This window comes from Gouania willdenowi, chromosome 19 (genome assembly GCF_900634775.1).
Source record: "Gouania willdenowi chromosome 19, fGouWil2.1, whole genome shotgun sequence".
NCBI lineage: Eukaryota > Metazoa > Chordata > Actinopteri > Blenniiformes > Gobiesocidae > Gouania > Gouania willdenowi.
This window is the reverse complement of record NC_041062.1, coordinates 15,382,180-15,400,076: the sequence shown is the minus strand read 5'-3', so window position 1 is coordinate 15,400,076 and position 17,897 is coordinate 15,382,180. Positions and strand designations below refer to the sequence as shown.

Sequence of the window (17,897 nt, the reverse complement as noted above, 5' to 3'; positions counted from 1 at the left end):
GTTCTGGGAAATGTATGTTTATTTTGTCGTAACGTTTCCCATAACAAACCTTTATACGCGCAAAAGTCTGAATAACACATTTTAGAAGGTTATTGTTCTTAGTGTAGTTCTTACATTTTAATTGACTTTAAATAAATTGTTTATTTTTTTAAAAATTGAAAACGCCACTCGACCAGGAAGTGCTGCTGTGTCACATGATTTGGGAAAAATGGCTGCGGTGCAGTGGTGAGATGTTATTTTCTTCTTCTTAAAGCTGCTAACTATCAACAGTGAAGGTGTATTTTACATATAATTGTATTATATGACATTAGGAGTATACATACAATGTAAATACACGCACAGTGTGCTTCACTATTAGGTTATTTCAAGTCTCAAATTGTCTTGCACAGTGCAAACTGCACCATTACCAAATCAAACTGGTATTATATTATATTATATTATATTATATTATATTATATTATATTATATTATATTATATTACTAGTGGTGTGACGGATCTATTGTTTCCAAACTTTTTGTAAAATGGAGGGCCCTCAATCATTATAGACAGATGTTTATATCAATTTATTCCTGACCTATTTGCTGTAACATTAACTTTAGCTATATTTTTCTGAACAAAAATGAATGTTTCTAAGTAAAAATGTTTCTGATTGTGTCACATTTTTCTCTCCAGGCGTTCCCGGGGCCGTAACTATGATGCAGAGCTTCAGAGATGTCGTTCGGAGGCATTTCTGGTTGATTTTGGAGACTATCATCCCCTCAAACCCCTCATTGTATGACTTTTAAAATAACATAGCTAATAGAATAGCTAAAACACATCAGAGCATCAGTCCCATTATAGCAGAGATGGGCACAAAAATGTGATTGTCTGATCTGAGGACCACATTATTAACATTCATGTCAGGATTTTGAATAATGTCCCATTTGAGCTTTAATGCAGGAAAAAAAAACATTTTGTCTGTTATTGTTGCTGTTTTGTGTTTTTCTTTTCTTCTTTTCTTTTTTTTTTTTTGTTATTTGCTGCTTTTTGTTGTGATTTTGTGTTTTTGGTGTAGTTTTGTGTATTTTCTTAGTTTTACCAGTATAGTTTTCAGTTATTTTGTGTATATTTGTAGTTTTCTTGTGTGTTTTTAGAGTAAATCTGTGTATTTTTGTCATCTATTTTCAAATTTTTTGTGAGTCACTTTGTGTATTTTTTCCTAAATTTTGTGTGATATGATTCATATTGTGTGTTTATGGTGTCATTTGTGTATTTTTGTGTCGTTTTATATATTTTTCAGTTATTTTGTGTACATTTGTATTTGTGTTTTTAGATGAAATCTGCGTATTTCTGTTCTTTTGTGCATTGTTTTATTTTTCTGAGTAATTTTGCCTATTTTTGCTGTTGTTTTGTGTATTGTTCAGTTGTTTGTGTATATTTGTATTTGTCTTGTGTGTTTTTAGGTCAATTTTGTGTATTTTTGCAGTCATTTTGTGCATTATGATTCATTTTGTGTATTTTTAGTGTTGTTTTGTACATTTAAAAAAAATGTGTATTTTTTTTTCTTGTGTGTTTTAAGGTGAAATTTTTGTATTTTCGTCGTCCTTTAGTGCATTTTTCTGTGATTTTGTATCAATCAATCAATGTTTATTTATTTTATAATAAGCGCTTTTCATACAAGGAGTGCTTTTAATAATAATAATAATAATAGTATTTCATCAATTTTTAATAGCGCTTTTTTGGACACTCAAAGACGCTTTACAGAATCAAGGGATTATTCTTTCACTCCACACTTGGTGGTGGTAAGCTACTAGTGTAGCCACAGCTGAAGGAAGCAAGGCTGCCATAGTGCACCATGGGGGATGGGTGTATGGGTGTTTGTTCAAGTCATTTTGCCGATTTTTGCTGTTGTTTTGTGTATTTTTTCTGTCATTTTGTGTATTTTTTCTGTCATTTTGTAGTACCAGACCTAGCATGTGGCCATGTCTGCATTATAATGTTCTTCCTCTTGTCTTCCTGTCGTCTCTGCATCAGGTGACGGATACAAAGAGCCGTCGTGGGGCTCGTAAAGGAAGCACCTCTTCGTCTTCATCGTCCTCCTCCTCTGCCGCCCCGTCAGACCCCCTCAGCTCCATGATGGATGGGACCGACCCCTTATCCATGTTTGCAGCAGCCAATGAGACGCCAGCGATGGCACACAGCACTACCACAGGGGTCAGCTCATGTTACCAACACAATCATTTTAATAATAATAAGCACAACATTTAAACACAACTGAAGAGTGACACAAGATGTTTCACCTTCAGGACTTGCTGAGGAAGAGGAGGGAGAAGGAGGAAGAGGATGTGGGAGCAGACTTTGTGCCGTGGTCGTCGAAAAGAGGAGAAATCTTAGCCAGATTCACCACGACTGAGAAGCTCTCCATAGTGAGTTGACTCTTTAACACGTGAAGACTCATCAAGATCTTTATAATGACACATTAATGCAAACTGTGCTGATAAAAACGGACAAAAACCTTTATTTTTGTTGTTTTCACAGAATCTTTTCATGGGCTCTGACAGAGGTCAGTGGAACCAATTCTTTACATGTTGCTATTTTCACACATGTTCTAAAAGCTGCATTAAAATCGTTCCAGGGAAAGCTCTGAGCCCTGGATCTTCAGCTGTTTCTGACAAAGTCCGCACTCGCCTGGAGGAGCTCGATGATCTGGAGGAGGTTTTTGAAGCATCTCTACCATCGTTCTGGTAAAGATGATTTCTGATTAAAAGGTTTTATCTTCTGCTTCTTCGTGGGTGTCCAGGGCTCGCAGAAAGAGCTGCTGAACCTCTCTCAGCAGGATTACGCCAACCGCATTGAGGAGCTGAACCAGTCACTGAAGGAAGCCTGGGCTTCAGACCAGAAGGTGAAAGCTCTGAAGATTGTCATCCAGGTAAGCACGATCAAAAGCTCATGGTAAACATCTCCACGGTGACTGTACAACAGTCGACCTCAATCTACTGGTTTATCACGGTGGCATTGTGTGTCGATCGCGCTCGTGGGCCACAAGACCTGATAAATGAATGAGAACAGCATGGTCACGTTTACCAGAAATGAAACCTAACAGTTCAGGTTCTGACCACAATGTGAGGGAGTGCTAGCACACTACATTGTTCATTTAAATCTTCCACTAATAAGTAGAAGAAGACCCTCCTTCAGCCCAAAGCCACTCACAGGTGGTCACTGGCCCGAATGGATACAGCAGCATCTTCTTACAACCTACGTGTGTGGAAGCTATGGAAGTTCTTCTAAAGAACACAGTGAGCTACAAATACTGGAACACCCCTGCTGTACAACATGCATGCAGATTTTATGTTTGTCGTTTACTCCAAGGGAATAAAACTGGTCACAACCAAAGGGGCGTTAGTGCTTTTGTGCTTCAATAATCCTGGTTTTAGTTATCACTGGTGTTCGTGCACATCTGGTGGTTGCACAGTCTCCATGTTGCTGTGATTGACAGTTAAATGGTTCATATAGGACAGAATTGTCCTGTTTCCTCCAGTGCTCAAAGCTGCTGTCTGATACGTCCGTCATCCAGTTCTACCCCAGCAAGTTCGTCCTCATCACCGACATCCTGGACACATTTGGTAAGCCATCGCTTCTCGTGTCCCTGACTAGGTTGTTTTCATACTTCAGTGTAGGGATGTAACGATTAATCGTAAGACAGTTAAAAATCCATTCTTAGATATCACGGTTCATATCGATTTTCTGAAAATTGAATCGCAGTACTTTTTTTAAACAGCAGATATATATATTTATCCTCTGTTGTCCAAATGCTGAGTCGGCGGGCGGAATGTGCTACTACTTTCTTTCTGGCCGCCTTCTACTCTTAAACATGTTCATAAATGATTCCTTACCCCTTTAGCACCTAAAGAATATCTGTAATATTACGTCAATATCTGAAAAGGTCACATTATTCTATTAGCTCGGTCTGCTAGCACATAGCATCTCTTCTTCAATGCACAGAATAGCTGCATCCCAACCGACCACTGGGTTACCAGCGCCCTCTGCTGGTCCAAACAAATATTTGACGAAAATACAGCGCAGATTGTTTTTTTTTTTAAAGTCCAATTGTTAAGGCACAAAATACATTTTCAGTTGCACTTTTAAAAAGAAAAAGAACTATTATGCAGTTTTGCATTGTTTACTATAGAACCAGAATTTAAATTAATCGACTTCTTCATTTGTATTACTCCTTTATTTATTTCATTCAAGATTTATTTTTAGTTAAATTGCATTGTTTTGAGTAGTTTATCAAGGGATTCTTTTGACAATGAAAAATAAAAGGAAAATAGTACAGTATTTTCTAGCTTTTTTCCCAAAAAAAATAAAGGAATATTTGCCTACAGTCCCATTTTGTAAAATAAATCGTGAGAGAATCATATCGTGAGAGAATCGTATCGTGAAGCGAATCGTATCGGGAGTTGAGGGAATCGTTTCATCTCTACTTCAGTGTCTCTAATTGTTTTTGTACCTCTGTAGGACGGCTGGTTTATGACAGAATCTGGACCATGTGCTCAGACTCTCAAATCTTACCAGGTAATGATTTATCGTCCACCTCCAGTGGATTCTGCTGCTGCTGTTATTCTTTATTTTCTTTTTTTGTCTGACGTTTGTCCGAACACAGAAAACTTCACCAGTGAAGATGTGAATGACACAGCGAAGGAAACGTGCCTGAACTGGTTTTATAAGATCGCCTCCATCAGAGAGCTGCTGCCCAGACTGTATCCTTAAACAGCAACGAAAACCACTTCCATCTGCCTTTAGGATTACATGTTAGATAACATTTTATTTTATTTGTTTGTTTGTCTGTTAGCAGGATTATTTCAGAACTACTGAACGGATGTTGACAAAATTTTAACCAAAGATGGATCTTACCTCTTGGAAGATTCCATTACATTTTGGAGGGGATCTGGATTATTATACTGATTCTGGATCAGTTTGACGAATCAAAAATTCCCTATCTCGGCCCATTGGGGAGCGATCTTTATAAAGTTTGACTCGTTTCATCCGTATCAGCTTTAGATTGCGCTTTTCATTGGAATTCCTCTGAGAAAATGGGGGTGCCCAAACATTTAGACCTATTGTGTCGTTATTAAAGGGAATAGTAGCCTTTAAAGCAGCGTTTTTCAACCTTGGGGTCAGAACCCCATGTCTGGTCACCTGAAATTACTGATTAGAAATACATTTTTTAAATTCTTCTTCTTTTTCTAATTAAAACACCACACAATCTTAAACAACTGTTGAAAATTTGTCTTATTAACATGTACGTCTGCCAACATTAAAAGTCGAGCATGTTGCGCTGCATTGTATTGTATTAGATAACGTAGCCTTTTGAACACGTGTTTTTTGTGTGTTTTAATATTGTAACAGGTTTTTTGTGTGTTTTAATATTGTAACAGGTACTGTTATTGTTATTGACTTGTAAATGTATTGTCATGCTTGTATTTTAATGCCTTTTTACATCTTAGCCAGGGGACTAATCTAATCTATATTTTGACTTTGTCAAATATAAATCTAGTTAATAATATTAATAAAATATATATCTGAGCTGTGACAACTTGTCATTAGTCCTGGTTACTTGGTATTTGTCTGTACGCCTGTATATATTACACAAATACTTCTTTAACCTGATTGAACAGATACGTTGAAGTAGCTATTTTGAAATGTAACCGCTTCCTCAACAAGAGGTAGGAGAGCACCTACATACTGTATCAGTAGCTAGGACAAGTATAAACCAGTAACTGGAGGATGTTAATGGGTTTTTGCCTTTGCAGCAGCATTCAGGAGATTCTGCCTCGGTTGACAGCCATGATCAGAGGAATCGGGGATCCTTTGGTGGCTGCGTACGCCCGAGCGTACCTCTGCAGGGTAGGAACTAGTAAGGCTATTGGGATCAATCACTGCAACGTTTTCCTGTTTCCTTCACCTTTAGAGCTGAGTGTTGCTTTTCATACCAATAGGTGGGCATGGAGGTGGCCCCCCACCTTAAAGACAGCCTGAACCGCAACTTCTTCGACCTGCTCGGAACGTTCCGACAAATCAGCGGCGAGAGCGTCCAGAACCAGCTGGTGGTTCAGAGGGTGGAGACACCAGAGTATCTGACACTTTACTCTCCAGCCATCAACTGGATCCTGCAGTGTATCGCATACAGAGCACCAGAGGTACACACACACACACACACCTGCAGTTTGTAGCAGTGGCTTCACCTTGCTTCTACCGGTTTGAATAAACACCTAAACATGTCCAATGCTGCTTGTTTCCTCTTTAGCCGCTGCTAACGGAGATGATAGAGAGATGCAAAACATTGGGAAATAAGTAAGTAGAACATTTATTGATAATGGCTGTAGATGTAGAGCTGCTACCTTGTGGTGCAAAGTGTGTGTTTTATTTTGGGTTTTTTTGAGAAGAAAAAAATAGAACTTATAACAACTTGGTTTTACTTGCAACAAGAACAATTTCATCATTGTATTGTTTTAAATTTACAATATTCAAGCAATAAGTTACAGATAGCAGAGCTTCCTGGATTTTCTGACACAAAATAAATGATCAAAACGGCTATTACTCTATGTATGTAATTATTAGTGAAGAAAAACTGAGGGTATCCTCATATGTTGAGACGTTTCATTAAGTTTGTGAATTATAAGGGACTGAGATACCTGCAGCTGAATTTAATGGGTATTACTATTTATACAGTTTAATGATTCATGTTTTCTCTGTAACTTCTGCTATTACTAAAATTCTCCAACAGGCTAAATTGGCTAACTTCTCTTGCGTGGTGGATTTGACATGCCTGGTTTAGAGGTCCTTAGATTCTGAGTCTGTTGCCAAAAAAAACCCTTTTCTGTGGGTGGGGATTTTGCTTTCCTTTTGTGCTTTTATTTTGAAGGGGATTTATCAATGGAGCAGAAATGTAACTATGCACAATCATAAACGGGTAATTAGAATGTCTAACAAACAAACCATACACAATTATTAATAATCATATTAATACCAACCTTTCTATACTTCTTTTGTTATTTTTTTTAATAAATCATTTTTCTTTCTTTTTTTTTCTATTTATAAAAATAGCTGCCTACGTTGAGTTCCTAAAATGCAATTTTCACCTATTGATTTCAAGGAAGTTTACAAAGAGTTGTATCCTTAACTGTAAGACATTTGTGTCTTATATGAAATATTTATTTATTTATTAATGTTGCTTACAATGACAGTCTGATCAAACTGCTCCATTATTTCACATTGTAAGTATAAGAGTGTAAATCATTTCATTAGTTTGGGTCACAGCTCATTATTGAGGAAAGCCTTATAGGGTCCACGCACATTTTCACCATTTTGTTTCATTTTTTTCCATTTTCCCACAGTGCTTTGCTCCTCAACTCCGTCATGAGAGCCTTCAGGCCTGAGTTTGTTGCCGCACGAGCCACCGACTTCATTGCTATGATCAAGGACTGTGATGAGTCTGGCTTTCCAAAGGTTAGTGGACACACATTCATTCATTGAGATCCAGGTAAAGTGTGATTGATTATTTATTCAGGGGGGGTTTGTGGTTGTTTCTGTAGCATCTGCTGTTCGGGTCTCTGGGCTGCAGCCTGAGCTCAGCTGATCCTCCAGAATCGGAGAGGCTGACCATTCTGAATGAAGCCTGGAAGGTCATCACCAAAGTCCGCAGTCCTCAGGTCCTGCAGCTTTCACCCACAACATCTGTGCTGAAAATGAGGTCCTGATTGTGAATTTCATTCTGAATTTTAACAGGATTACATAAACGGGGCTGAAATCTGGGTAGAGTTCACCTGCCGACACTTTTCGGTGCGTAAACGCGGACGAAACTCTTTACTTTACATTACGCTGTCATTATTATGACATGACACCTGTCATTAGCATGAATAAGGTGTCATGAAGGCCGTCATTTTGTTTGTTACCCTGACCCTGACCCTACTTAACCCCACTAGATCCCTCAACCTAACCCAAAAACGCCAACATAGCTCCAAAGGTGTCATAATTTAGCGAACAACACTTAATGACAGCCTTCATGACACCTTATTCATGCTAATGTCAGCCTTATGTGTAAAACTTCATGTCAACTATTTCTCTCTCTTCTATTAGAAACGGGAAGTAAACACAGTTCTTGCTGACATCATCAAACACATGACGCCTGACCGCGCCTTTGAAGACGCCTATCCTCAGGTGGGCGGGGTCATTTCGGCCTTTGATTTTTTTTTTCATCTTACCTGCTCTGAAGAACTCGTTCTGCTCTCTGTTTGCAGCTTCAGTCGGTGATCCGAAAGATTCTTACTTACTTCCATGACTTCTCCATCCTCTTCTCCATGGTGAGCGACGCCTGCAGGAATCACTGAAAAGATCCTTCTTTATGTTGTTGTTGTTGTTGTCGTCGTTCTACGTTTGCACATTTGTCCTCCTATCTGTCACTCAGGAGCGTTTCCTCCCATTCCTGGACATGTTCCAGAAGGACAGCGTGAGGGTGGAGGTGTGCAAATCAATCCTGGAGGTCTTCATCAAGTAAGTAAACCTGACACATGAGACTCCTGAAAATTCTTTCCAACTGAATTTCATTTGGTTGAAAAAGGTTTAAATGCATAAAAATGTACTAAATATGTAGTAACTTAGTATATATGTGCTCACTTTGATTTTTTTTTTGATGTTACTAATATATTTCAGTAATTTATTCTGTTATTTGTGGTGCTGCCGTTTAAAAATGAAAAAAGTAAAATTACTCTAAATCTATTTAAATGTATTTTGTGCCCTATTTCACTTTTATTTTAGTCCTGTATAAGATTTCATACTATTCTTATTTCTGTTCCCATCATAATATTCATGCAAACCTTGCCCGATGAAGCCCATTTTATGAAATTTCATGCCTTATATGTCATTGACCCAGATACAGATATATATTATTCATGCTTTTCTAATGCTTTCATTCCTGTAGCGTGTGGGTTTAGTTTCAGGGGTGTAAAAATAATCTTAAATGCACCGTACGGCAAGATTTATTTTCAAGTTGACCACATCAGTAAAATCCTATCAACATACAGTTTCATTAACTTTACATTTTTCATATTCAATCACCAAATAAACATCTGTAACTCAAGTATAGGGTGTTTTGAATTATAATCAGTGGGGGAGGGAAAAATTCGATTTACGATATATTGGGATTTTTTTTGTCACAATAATAAAAATGTGTATTTCTCTCCAGATTTTGCCTCCATGCCTTGACTTTAATTGTTTTATTTGTTTCGTGCAGACACCAGGTGGAGCTCACCAGAGACCCTGTGATCCTCAACGCCATGCTGCACATTTGCAAAACCATGCACGACTCTGTCAAGTACGGTGTCACACACACACACACACACACACACACTCACACAAGGGTTTTCCAAATCTGTTACAAACCTTCCACATGAAGATGACAAATGTAACATTGATGGTTTTGATTGTACCGTGTGTGGTTGCGCTCCGAGAATCTCAACACAACACAGCGCACACGTCACGACTGTGTCCCACCGCTGATTTAGAATTGTTTATTCCGAAACAGAAATCTTGCGTGATTAAATGTAATTGAACAGAAATGAAGAAGAAATGTGGCAACAACAGGAAAACGCAACGTGGAAGTTTGATGTTTACAGTTTGTCAGCCCCGACCCGTTTCGGAGCCGATTATCGGGACAAATTCCCTCTTAACACAGGATAATTTTATAGGATAATCTGATGAGGACAAAAACAGCACAATTGTGTTAATGTGTGAACCCCACTCAATGGTTTACACTTCTTCCACACTCCTTTTGGTTCTCATTCCACTGATGACACCGCTATGGAAAACCATTTGAGCATAAATGTGATACCAGTTATATTAACCACAGTTAGGATCGACTGCAACTCAAATTTGGAGTATGTACTCTTACTTTGGTTTACTAGTATGTGAGTACACTTTACTAGTGAAGCAAAAAGTTTCACTAGCAGTGTTTGAAATAACGGCGTTAGGTAACGGCGTTTGTTTTTCAGTAACGGGGTAATCTAACTAATTACTTTTTACGCCGTTACAATGCCGTTATCGTTACTGAACGTTAAATGCGGTGCGTTACATTCATTGATTGAATAAACTTTTATCCGAAAGCGTCCCCGGCTTCTTACTCAGCTGTAGTAAGGAGGTGGGTTAAAAACAAGATGAGAGATTATGATTGGCTAAGGCGACGTGCCCACACACACACACACACACACACGACACAGTAACGCAAATAGTTACTTTCCTTGGTAATGAGTTACTTTTATTATAGAGTAATTTAGTTACTAACGCAGTTGCTTTTTGGAACAAGTAGTGAGTAACTATAACTAATTACTTTTTTAAAGTAACGTTCCCAACACTGTTCACTAGTACTACTTTTGAAGCGAAACATGTCACTAGTACTATAAGTAATCCTCATATGATAATAAGGAGGTGGAGTGAAGCCAATTCAGGTTTTCTATTTGTTTTGAAAAATATTACAACCGATCAGGGAGCTGGATTTCATTGTAATCCCTCCTACTTCATTTGCATAAGGTCTACTAGTACTACTAGTGAATCGTTTGACTTTACTAGTAGTACTAGTTGACTGAAAACAGTCTACTAGTACTACTAGTGTGTTGTGCAAGCAAAGGTTTTTGCCACACAAGTTGGCAAGTAGGCCTTATACTGTGTTCACACCGAATGCGTCACAAAATATTCGTACGTCCAGATTACATACAAAGTCAATGGATAGATGCGTCCCAGAGGCGAAATCTATCTTGTGCGGCAGTGCGGTCCGATCCGCGCATCAAGAGCGTTGCCCGGTGCGAGCGTGCTCCCGATTTATTTGTCATATTCCCACATTCGCTCGAGTTGAAAATATTGAACTCCCATGACTGTTTTGCATGACGAAAGCCAATCAGAGCCTTTGTTGATGATGACGTCAGGCTGTCAACACAGACACCGATCTATTCAACCATTCAACCATGGAGTAGAAACTGTGTGTGACCACCTGGAGCTGTATGACACGGCCTTTATAACCGGGACCGGACTAGGAAGGATTTGGCGTGGAGGAGAATCAGTGAGGAGGTGGTAGTAGCAGGTAAAAGTTCTCTCTATAGCACTGAGCTAGCATAGCATTAGCCACTGATCACACTGGCTTTTTCCACTGGTGGTTTATGTTCATGAGAGGAGAAAAAGGAGCGCAGCTCCTCGCTTCAGCAGGCAGTGAAACTCACCGAGTTGGATGTGTCGCTGGTGGGCGGTGCTTCACTTCAAACGCGTGAAGTGACTAGTAGGGATGGGAATCGAAAACCGGTTCTTTCTGAGAACTGGTTCCCAGTACTTCAATTCCTAGGAATCGTTTGTTTGCTTGTATTTCTTGCTTTGTGTGTCGTCCGGCAGACGCGTTCGGTGCCACAGAAGACGCATTCAGTCTTAACACAGCATACCTAGCGAAGTAAAAGCATCGACTAGTTGACAGTTTTAAGTCTAGTAAAGCTTTGAGTTTTTATTTTTAACGGATTTTACTGAATTAAGAAGACTTATTCAAAACTTGGGCGCAATCCAAAAACGTGACTAAGGTTGATTGGAGTCTCTAAATTGCCCATAGGAGTGAATGTGAGTGAGTGGTTGTCTGTCTGTGTTGCACTGGCACCCTGTCCAGGGTGTACCCCTGCCCAATGAGAGCCAGAGATTGGCACCGGCAGACCCCCATGACCCTGAACAGGAATAAGTGGGTCTGAAAATGAATGAATAAATGAATAGTCAAAACTTGTCGTCAACACAAACACTGGATAGATAAAGAATTAAAAAAAACTTGTATATTTAATTTGGATTTTAACACAATAATGTCTGTTTCCTGCAGCGCTCTCACTCTGGAAGATGAGAAAAGATCTTTGTCTCTGCTGATCATCGGCTTCATCCGCGTGGTGAGACTTTACAGATGCTGTTCACTGCTTGGGTTTTTAATTGTTCATCAGGGGCTGATTTCACGTCTTTAAATTTCAGAAAGAATGAAAGAAAAATGAGCTAAATGTGAAGAAAGTGAGCTAAATGTTCAAAATATGTCTGCTCTGAAAAAGTGACTGAGTTTTTACAAAACCAATGTTTACGTAACATCCAATGAATCAGAAATATGATGCTTAGAACAATAGGATCACAATGATAACTCAGATATATCAGATAGCTCCTTACGCGTGTCCTCTACTGTGTGTCCAGGTTTCGTTCGGTCGTGACTTTGAGCAGCAGCTGAGTTTCTGCGTGGAAGCTCGAGCCACCTTCTGTAACCTGGAGCCTGTGATGGTGCAGCTCATTCATGTCAGTCTGCTGTGATTGGTCACAAACACCGTCCCTGTGCGCTTTGTGTGTGACCTTTTCATGACGTTATTAGACGGTGAACCAGCTGGCCATGGAGACCAGGAGGGTGATGAGGGGGAACCACTCCAGGAAAACGGCCGCTTTTGTCAGAGTGAGTGGAAACGCTGATTAAAAGAAGGAAGTGTGACATTATTGATGGTTTGTGTGTGTGTGTCCTTCATCTAGGCATGTGCTGCCTACAGTTTCATCACTATCCCATCCCTCAGCAGCATCTTCAGCCGTCTCAGCCTCTATCTGCTGTCAGGTCAGGTAGCCTTGGCAAACCAATGCCTCTCCCAGGGTGAGGAACTTTCTTTGTTTATCATCTAGACCAGTGGTTCCCAAACTTCTTTGGCTCAAGTACCATATTTCTGGTATTTCTGAATCCAAGTACCCCCTTTGTCTGATTGCAGCATTTTACTCAGAATACTATGAAAAAGTAACTATAGAGGAAAGGGGTTTGAAAAAAAATTTGGCGATATATAGCGATATTACGTCAAAATGCATCCATATCGATTTTTCTTTATTTAAAAAAAAAATAAATGAACGCATTTATTTATTTATTTATTTTTGCCCAGCTGGTCAACATGCCTTGTGTTTTTGCAATAAAATTTAAAAAGAAAATACTAACTTTCTGCATTTATTTGTTGTTCTAGGCATATACCTCAGTTAAGTTGCACTAAAATCAAAGTTGGTTTAAAAGACACAGGCAGATTGTATGTTTTTTTTTTATTTTAAGTTGTTGGCACATGGCATGTTAAAGCCAATGTTTTGAGTGTAAAATATGCAGATAAAATATATTTCATACATAATGTTCTCATGAAGGTGTACACATTTACAGATTAGTTGTTTCTTAAGTCATATATGAAAAAAAAAATCGCAATAATCGCCTTATACTTTAATATCGGGACGTATCGTATTGTGACCTATGTATCGGGATGCAAATCGTATCGTCAGATGCTGGGCAATACACACCCCAAATAGAGCATAATTATAGAATGAGTGATAACACATTTTAAATAATCCCATTTTGTAAATAAGTGGAATGAAATAGTGTTTTTCAACCTTGTGGTCAGGACCCCATGTTGAGTCACCTTGGAGTTTAAACGGGGTCACCTGAAATGTCTAGTAATCATTAAAAATAGAAAAAATATTACAGATTTTTCAACTTCAAAATACACACAATCTGTATTCTATACATTCATTGTGTTAAATATGAATGTAGTTCTTAATTGTAATTAAAATGCAGTAAAACATATATATCTGAGCTGGTACAACTTGTCACTAATCCTGGCTACTCTGTGTTTGTAATACAGTATAAAAAACATCTTTAGGGTCGTCAGAAATTCTTGCTATCAAAATGGGGCCATGATCCCAAAAAGGTTGGGAACCACGGGTTCAGTGGCTCCTGAATCGATTTATTTTTTTATCAATTTTATATTTTGATAGGCGCTTTGAGATGACTTTGTTGTAATCTGCGCTATACAAATAAAGTTGAATTGAATTGAATCACTTCCGATCATCCAGAATTTGAGAGTCTGTCTTAAAAATGTCTTCACGCAAAGTCTTGTTCTCTTTTTTTTCATGTTTTGTCAAAGCTGAAAATCCATTTTCACACAAGTACTTGGTGGAAAAGAATCAAAGTATTTATAGCACGTGTGGCTAGCGTGTCATATTTGTGCTTTTTTTTTTTAATGAGATTGTTTCTCCGTCACCACTAGAGGGCAGTCTTACAGAGGCCAATGTGTCATTTGTGGCAATGCATGGAGGCTCCTGACTTCTGCTATATTTATATTCTATTTTCCAGTTTTTTTATGTTTATTCACGTACCTCCTATGACAATTTGCATACCCCTGGAGGTACTCGTACCCCACTTTGGGAACCTAGGGTCTAGATCTCATTTATTCCACTGTTAATCTTTTTTGCTCCTCCTCCTCCAGCGGACGCCTTCCTGAAAGCAGCCGTCAGTATTCTCCCAGAGGTTCCTCGCCTAATCAGCGTGGAGGGGAAACTCCGCTCTTCCGAGAGCTTCCTGCTGGACTTCATCAACAGCTTCATGGCGACGCTGCTGGTCGTCCCGGTAACGCTCCCCCTTCATCCCATCAGTGCAGACCAACGATCGACAGCGTAGTTAGGAATCTGGGCCGCTTTCAGCATCCCGTGTGTTTTCACAGGACCACCCTGAGCACGGCGTGCTCTACTTGGTCCGTGGTCTTCTCAACATGGTGCAGGATTACACCTGGGAGGACAACAGCGACGCTAAGGTGCGAGTTTACATCGGCGCACTGCCGCTGCTGGCCGCCATGAGCCAGGAAACCTTTCTCTACTCTGTCCCTAAAGGTACCTATACACACATTTTAGGGATTCAGAAATACTTGAATCATCTAAGGGAGAACATACGTTTGTTACAGAATCAGAATCAAACTAGTTTTATTGACCAAGTAGAGTTTAAAACAAATACAAGGAATGTTACTTGGTGGATGGTGCGAAAAAACAAAAACAAACCAGAAACACTATGATAATAATAAATATAAAGGATGGATATATATATATATATATATATATATATATATATATATATATATATATATATATACAGTATACATACTGTATATGCAAGTAGTGCAGGTAATATTGTATTTATTGTGGCTCCAAGTAGAAATTATAACAAGGTGAAAAGAAACACTAACAAAAGTAAATATAAACATGCATTGCCATAAATCTGATGATACGATTCCCGATTTGCATATCACAGTCTGATATATCTCGATCTACATTAAGATATATTCCGATGTCAATAAATAAAAACAAGTACGAAATGGTAAGAAATACAATTTGTTTCATTTTTATCAATATCAAAAACTTGCGCTAAGTTAATCAAACTGTCAAATTGCATTTTTAAAAAAAGTTTTAATGCAACAACTGATTGTGATTCTGTTAAGTTCTTAAATTCTTTAAAAAAATAAATAAAAAGTAACCACATACATCTATAAAAGTACCCAGTATGTTTTATGCTAAAATGCATTGAGGAGTGATAGTTTAACTGATGTGGTTCACTGACACCTAGTGACCCGGCGTTTACGTGCTATGCATATGTTAGCACAACTAAATGTTTTTTTTTTTTTTTTTTGTTAAAAAACATGGTTAAACAGATCGATTTGGACATTTTTGGATCGATACGATAAACGCGCTGTGAAATAGTGCGATACATTGCCGAATCATTTTTTCTTACATTCTTAATAAACATAGAGACCAAGACAATGATTATATTACAACAAGAATATATTGAATAAGGGTTAAATATGTATGCAAATATAATTGAAATATACAATAATATAGTGATCATTTGAAATTAGGATGAAACAATGTGGGTCATTGTCACAGGGATTGGGTTCGATTAACAAAAAAAAAAATCTATAAACTGAATGTATTGTGCTTTTATTTTGAAAAAGAAGACAGTTATTTTTGCTGCAGTATTCACTATTAGACACGTGTAACTTTTTACTATCTTTGGATAATGGTAAGAATAAGTTACTGTTCTATAGTTTTAGAGCAGATGAGAACCAATGATCCCCATCGTGCCTGGTAATTAGTTATCTGATAGAGTCGCAGTTTATTTTATTTAAACTTTATACAACCAGGAAGTCCTGTTGAGACTGACCAGGATCTGACCAAGAAAGGCAGCAGCAAGCACACAAACATGTCCAGATGTTTCTGTTAACATATTATTTTGTCTCCTTTCGTACACTCAGTGGATTCTAATGAGACGTTGTATGGAGGAGACCCCAAGTTTCTATCAGAGATCAATAAGCTGTGTGAGACGCTGATCGGGCAGATCCTGGATCACCTGAAGATACTCGGTCGGGAAGAGGTGAGACGAGACCAAAGCTCCTCGTGTTTGATACGTTTCTAAAGTTGAACACGTGATTTCTCTATCTGACAGCGTTTGATTCTCCTGTCGCTCATGGTCTGAATATTATATTATTATACTAATCGAACATCCATTGACTTTGCCGTAGCAAACCACACGTCGCCAAAGCACCCTGGCCTTCTCCCTGTTCAATGTCCTGCTGGCTCACGGTGACCTGAGGAACAACAAGCTGAACCAGCTCAGCGTCAACCTGTGGAACCTGAGCCACAAACACGGACACTGCGAGACTCGATTCTCCGTAAGTCCATGAATCTGGTATTTAGTGTCAGGTGTTCAGCATCTACTGATTAAAGTACACATAGACGCTAGTCTGCTACATAAATACATCCTCTTCAAAATAAAAGCACAGTTGGACCTGGCAAAAGCCTGTAAGCCTCAATATGTGGCTCTAGAACGACATTTTGGACATTTTTATTCCAAATTTGAGGGAATAATAATACTATAATTCATTATTTTTTTAAAGCACCTTTCAGACCACCAAAAGACTTTTTTTTTTTTGTAACTTTATTTTTATTTGTATTTTCAGACTAAAGTATAAGAAAAAACAAAACACAACGAAAGAAAGAGGAGGCTATGGAGGAGGTTGTTAACACAAAGACATTTTACAATAAAAATAGAATATAAATATATAGATATTAATATTATAACAGTGCAATACATTATAAAACAAAATAATACAAAAAAGAAAATAGTTTTAGGAGGGCCCTTTGTTATTTCAATATGACTGTGGCCCAGTGCACAAAGCCAGGACCATAAAGACACAGAGGCCCTGCCCTCAATCCCATCCAGCACCTTTAAGATCAACCAGAACTGAGGTTGCAGGCCATGGTCGTAAATAACCTTTGCACTCATTGAAGATGGCAAATATCTAGGAAATAACATGCACGATAGAGTGTTTCCTAAAGGCTGTAAGGAGATTATGTATCTTTTTTTGTGTCTGTGTGATGATGGGTCGTCTCCTTGCGTCTCTGCTGCAGGTTCGGACTCTGGAGCACATCAAGCATCAGGCCCAGCAGCTGGACATGGCTCACCTGTCAGATACCGTCCAGAGACTTGCACTACAGTCACGCACATAAACACCAGCCCTGACCGTGCTTTGTAGATACAACTTCAGTGTAATGATGTGTATATAAAAGACTATCTGTAAGCTAATAGTAGTTTAAAAAATGTGTTTCAAAGTTAATCGTATTATAACCACACCACTGCTGTTAAACTGAAATCAATGTGTTTATTTGCAAATAAATGAGAAAAAAAAGTGTCCTTTTAGTTTCAGACCCTCTAACAGCTTTCACTGTCATTCAAAAAATAAATAAACATCTTCACCAATAAATTGGAGTTTTTGTTTTTTTCTGGAAAATTACACTTTTAAATGTAAATCATTAAACACGTGACGTGATGTAAAACTGTCCTTTGTGCCAAAATCACTTCAATAAACGAAAAAAAAAACAAAACACTTCAATCAAAAATAAATATTTTCAATCAAAGAAAAAGGTGTTTTTTATTTAATTATTTGTGACCCAAATACATGCATTTGAACACTTTTTTTTTTTTAAAAGTACACTTTTTTAATTGAAAACGTTTTTTTGTTTTTTATTAAAG

At 38.2% G+C, this 17,897-nt stretch overlaps 1 protein-coding gene across 3 annotated transcripts; it reads left to right on the top strand.

Moving 5' to 3' along the window:
* The first annotated feature begins 79 nt into the window (after positions 1 to 79).
* vps35l (VPS35 endosomal protein sorting factor like) lies at positions 80 to 17,628 on the top strand. 3 transcript variants are annotated; one of them, XM_028476493.1, is made up of 30 exons: positions 81 to 225; positions 674 to 773; positions 2,015 to 2,194; positions 2,287 to 2,406; positions 2,519 to 2,543; positions 2,616 to 2,695; positions 2,781 to 2,909; positions 3,519 to 3,603; positions 4,499 to 4,555; positions 4,644 to 4,740; positions 5,659 to 5,706; positions 5,797 to 5,887; positions 5,980 to 6,180; positions 6,288 to 6,334; positions 7,378 to 7,489; positions 7,576 to 7,692; positions 7,769 to 7,822; positions 8,120 to 8,200; positions 8,281 to 8,343; positions 8,448 to 8,533; positions 9,273 to 9,353; positions 11,877 to 11,940; positions 12,230 to 12,328; positions 12,402 to 12,479; positions 12,554 to 12,668; positions 14,308 to 14,447; positions 14,542 to 14,707; positions 16,120 to 16,238; positions 16,387 to 16,536; positions 17,276 to 17,628. In XM_028476493.1, exons 1-30 carry the CDS (start codon positions 209 to 211, stop codon positions 17,372 to 17,374), a joined length of 2,901 nt encoding a protein of 966 aa, XP_028332294.1. In that variant the 5' UTR covers positions 81 to 208; the 3' UTR covers positions 17,375 to 17,628. The 3 variants fall into 3 exon arrangements, with proteins under 3 accessions (XP_028332295.1, XP_028332294.1, XP_028332293.1); XM_028476492.1 differs by having other exon boundaries at positions 82 to 225; positions 5,794 to 5,887; XM_028476494.1 differs by lacking the exon at positions 17,276 to 17,628 and having other exon boundaries at positions 80 to 225; positions 5,794 to 5,887; positions 14,542 to 14,631; positions 16,387 to 16,527.
* The last annotated feature ends 269 nt before the right edge of the window (positions 17,629 to 17,897 follow it).

What these genes read in the sequence shown, in the direction of transcription:
- vps35l (XM_028476492.1), top strand. An exon ending in TTTCATGGGCTCTGACAGAG is followed by an intron (nt 2,544 to 2,615) that starts GTCAGTGGAACC and finishes AAATCGTTCCAG; the next exon opens with GGAAAGCTCTGAGCCCTGGA. An exon ending in ACCATGCACGACTCTGTCAA is followed by an intron (nt 9,354 to 11,876) that starts GTACGGTGTCAC and finishes TGTTTCCTGCAG; the next exon opens with CGCTCTCACTCTGGAAGATG.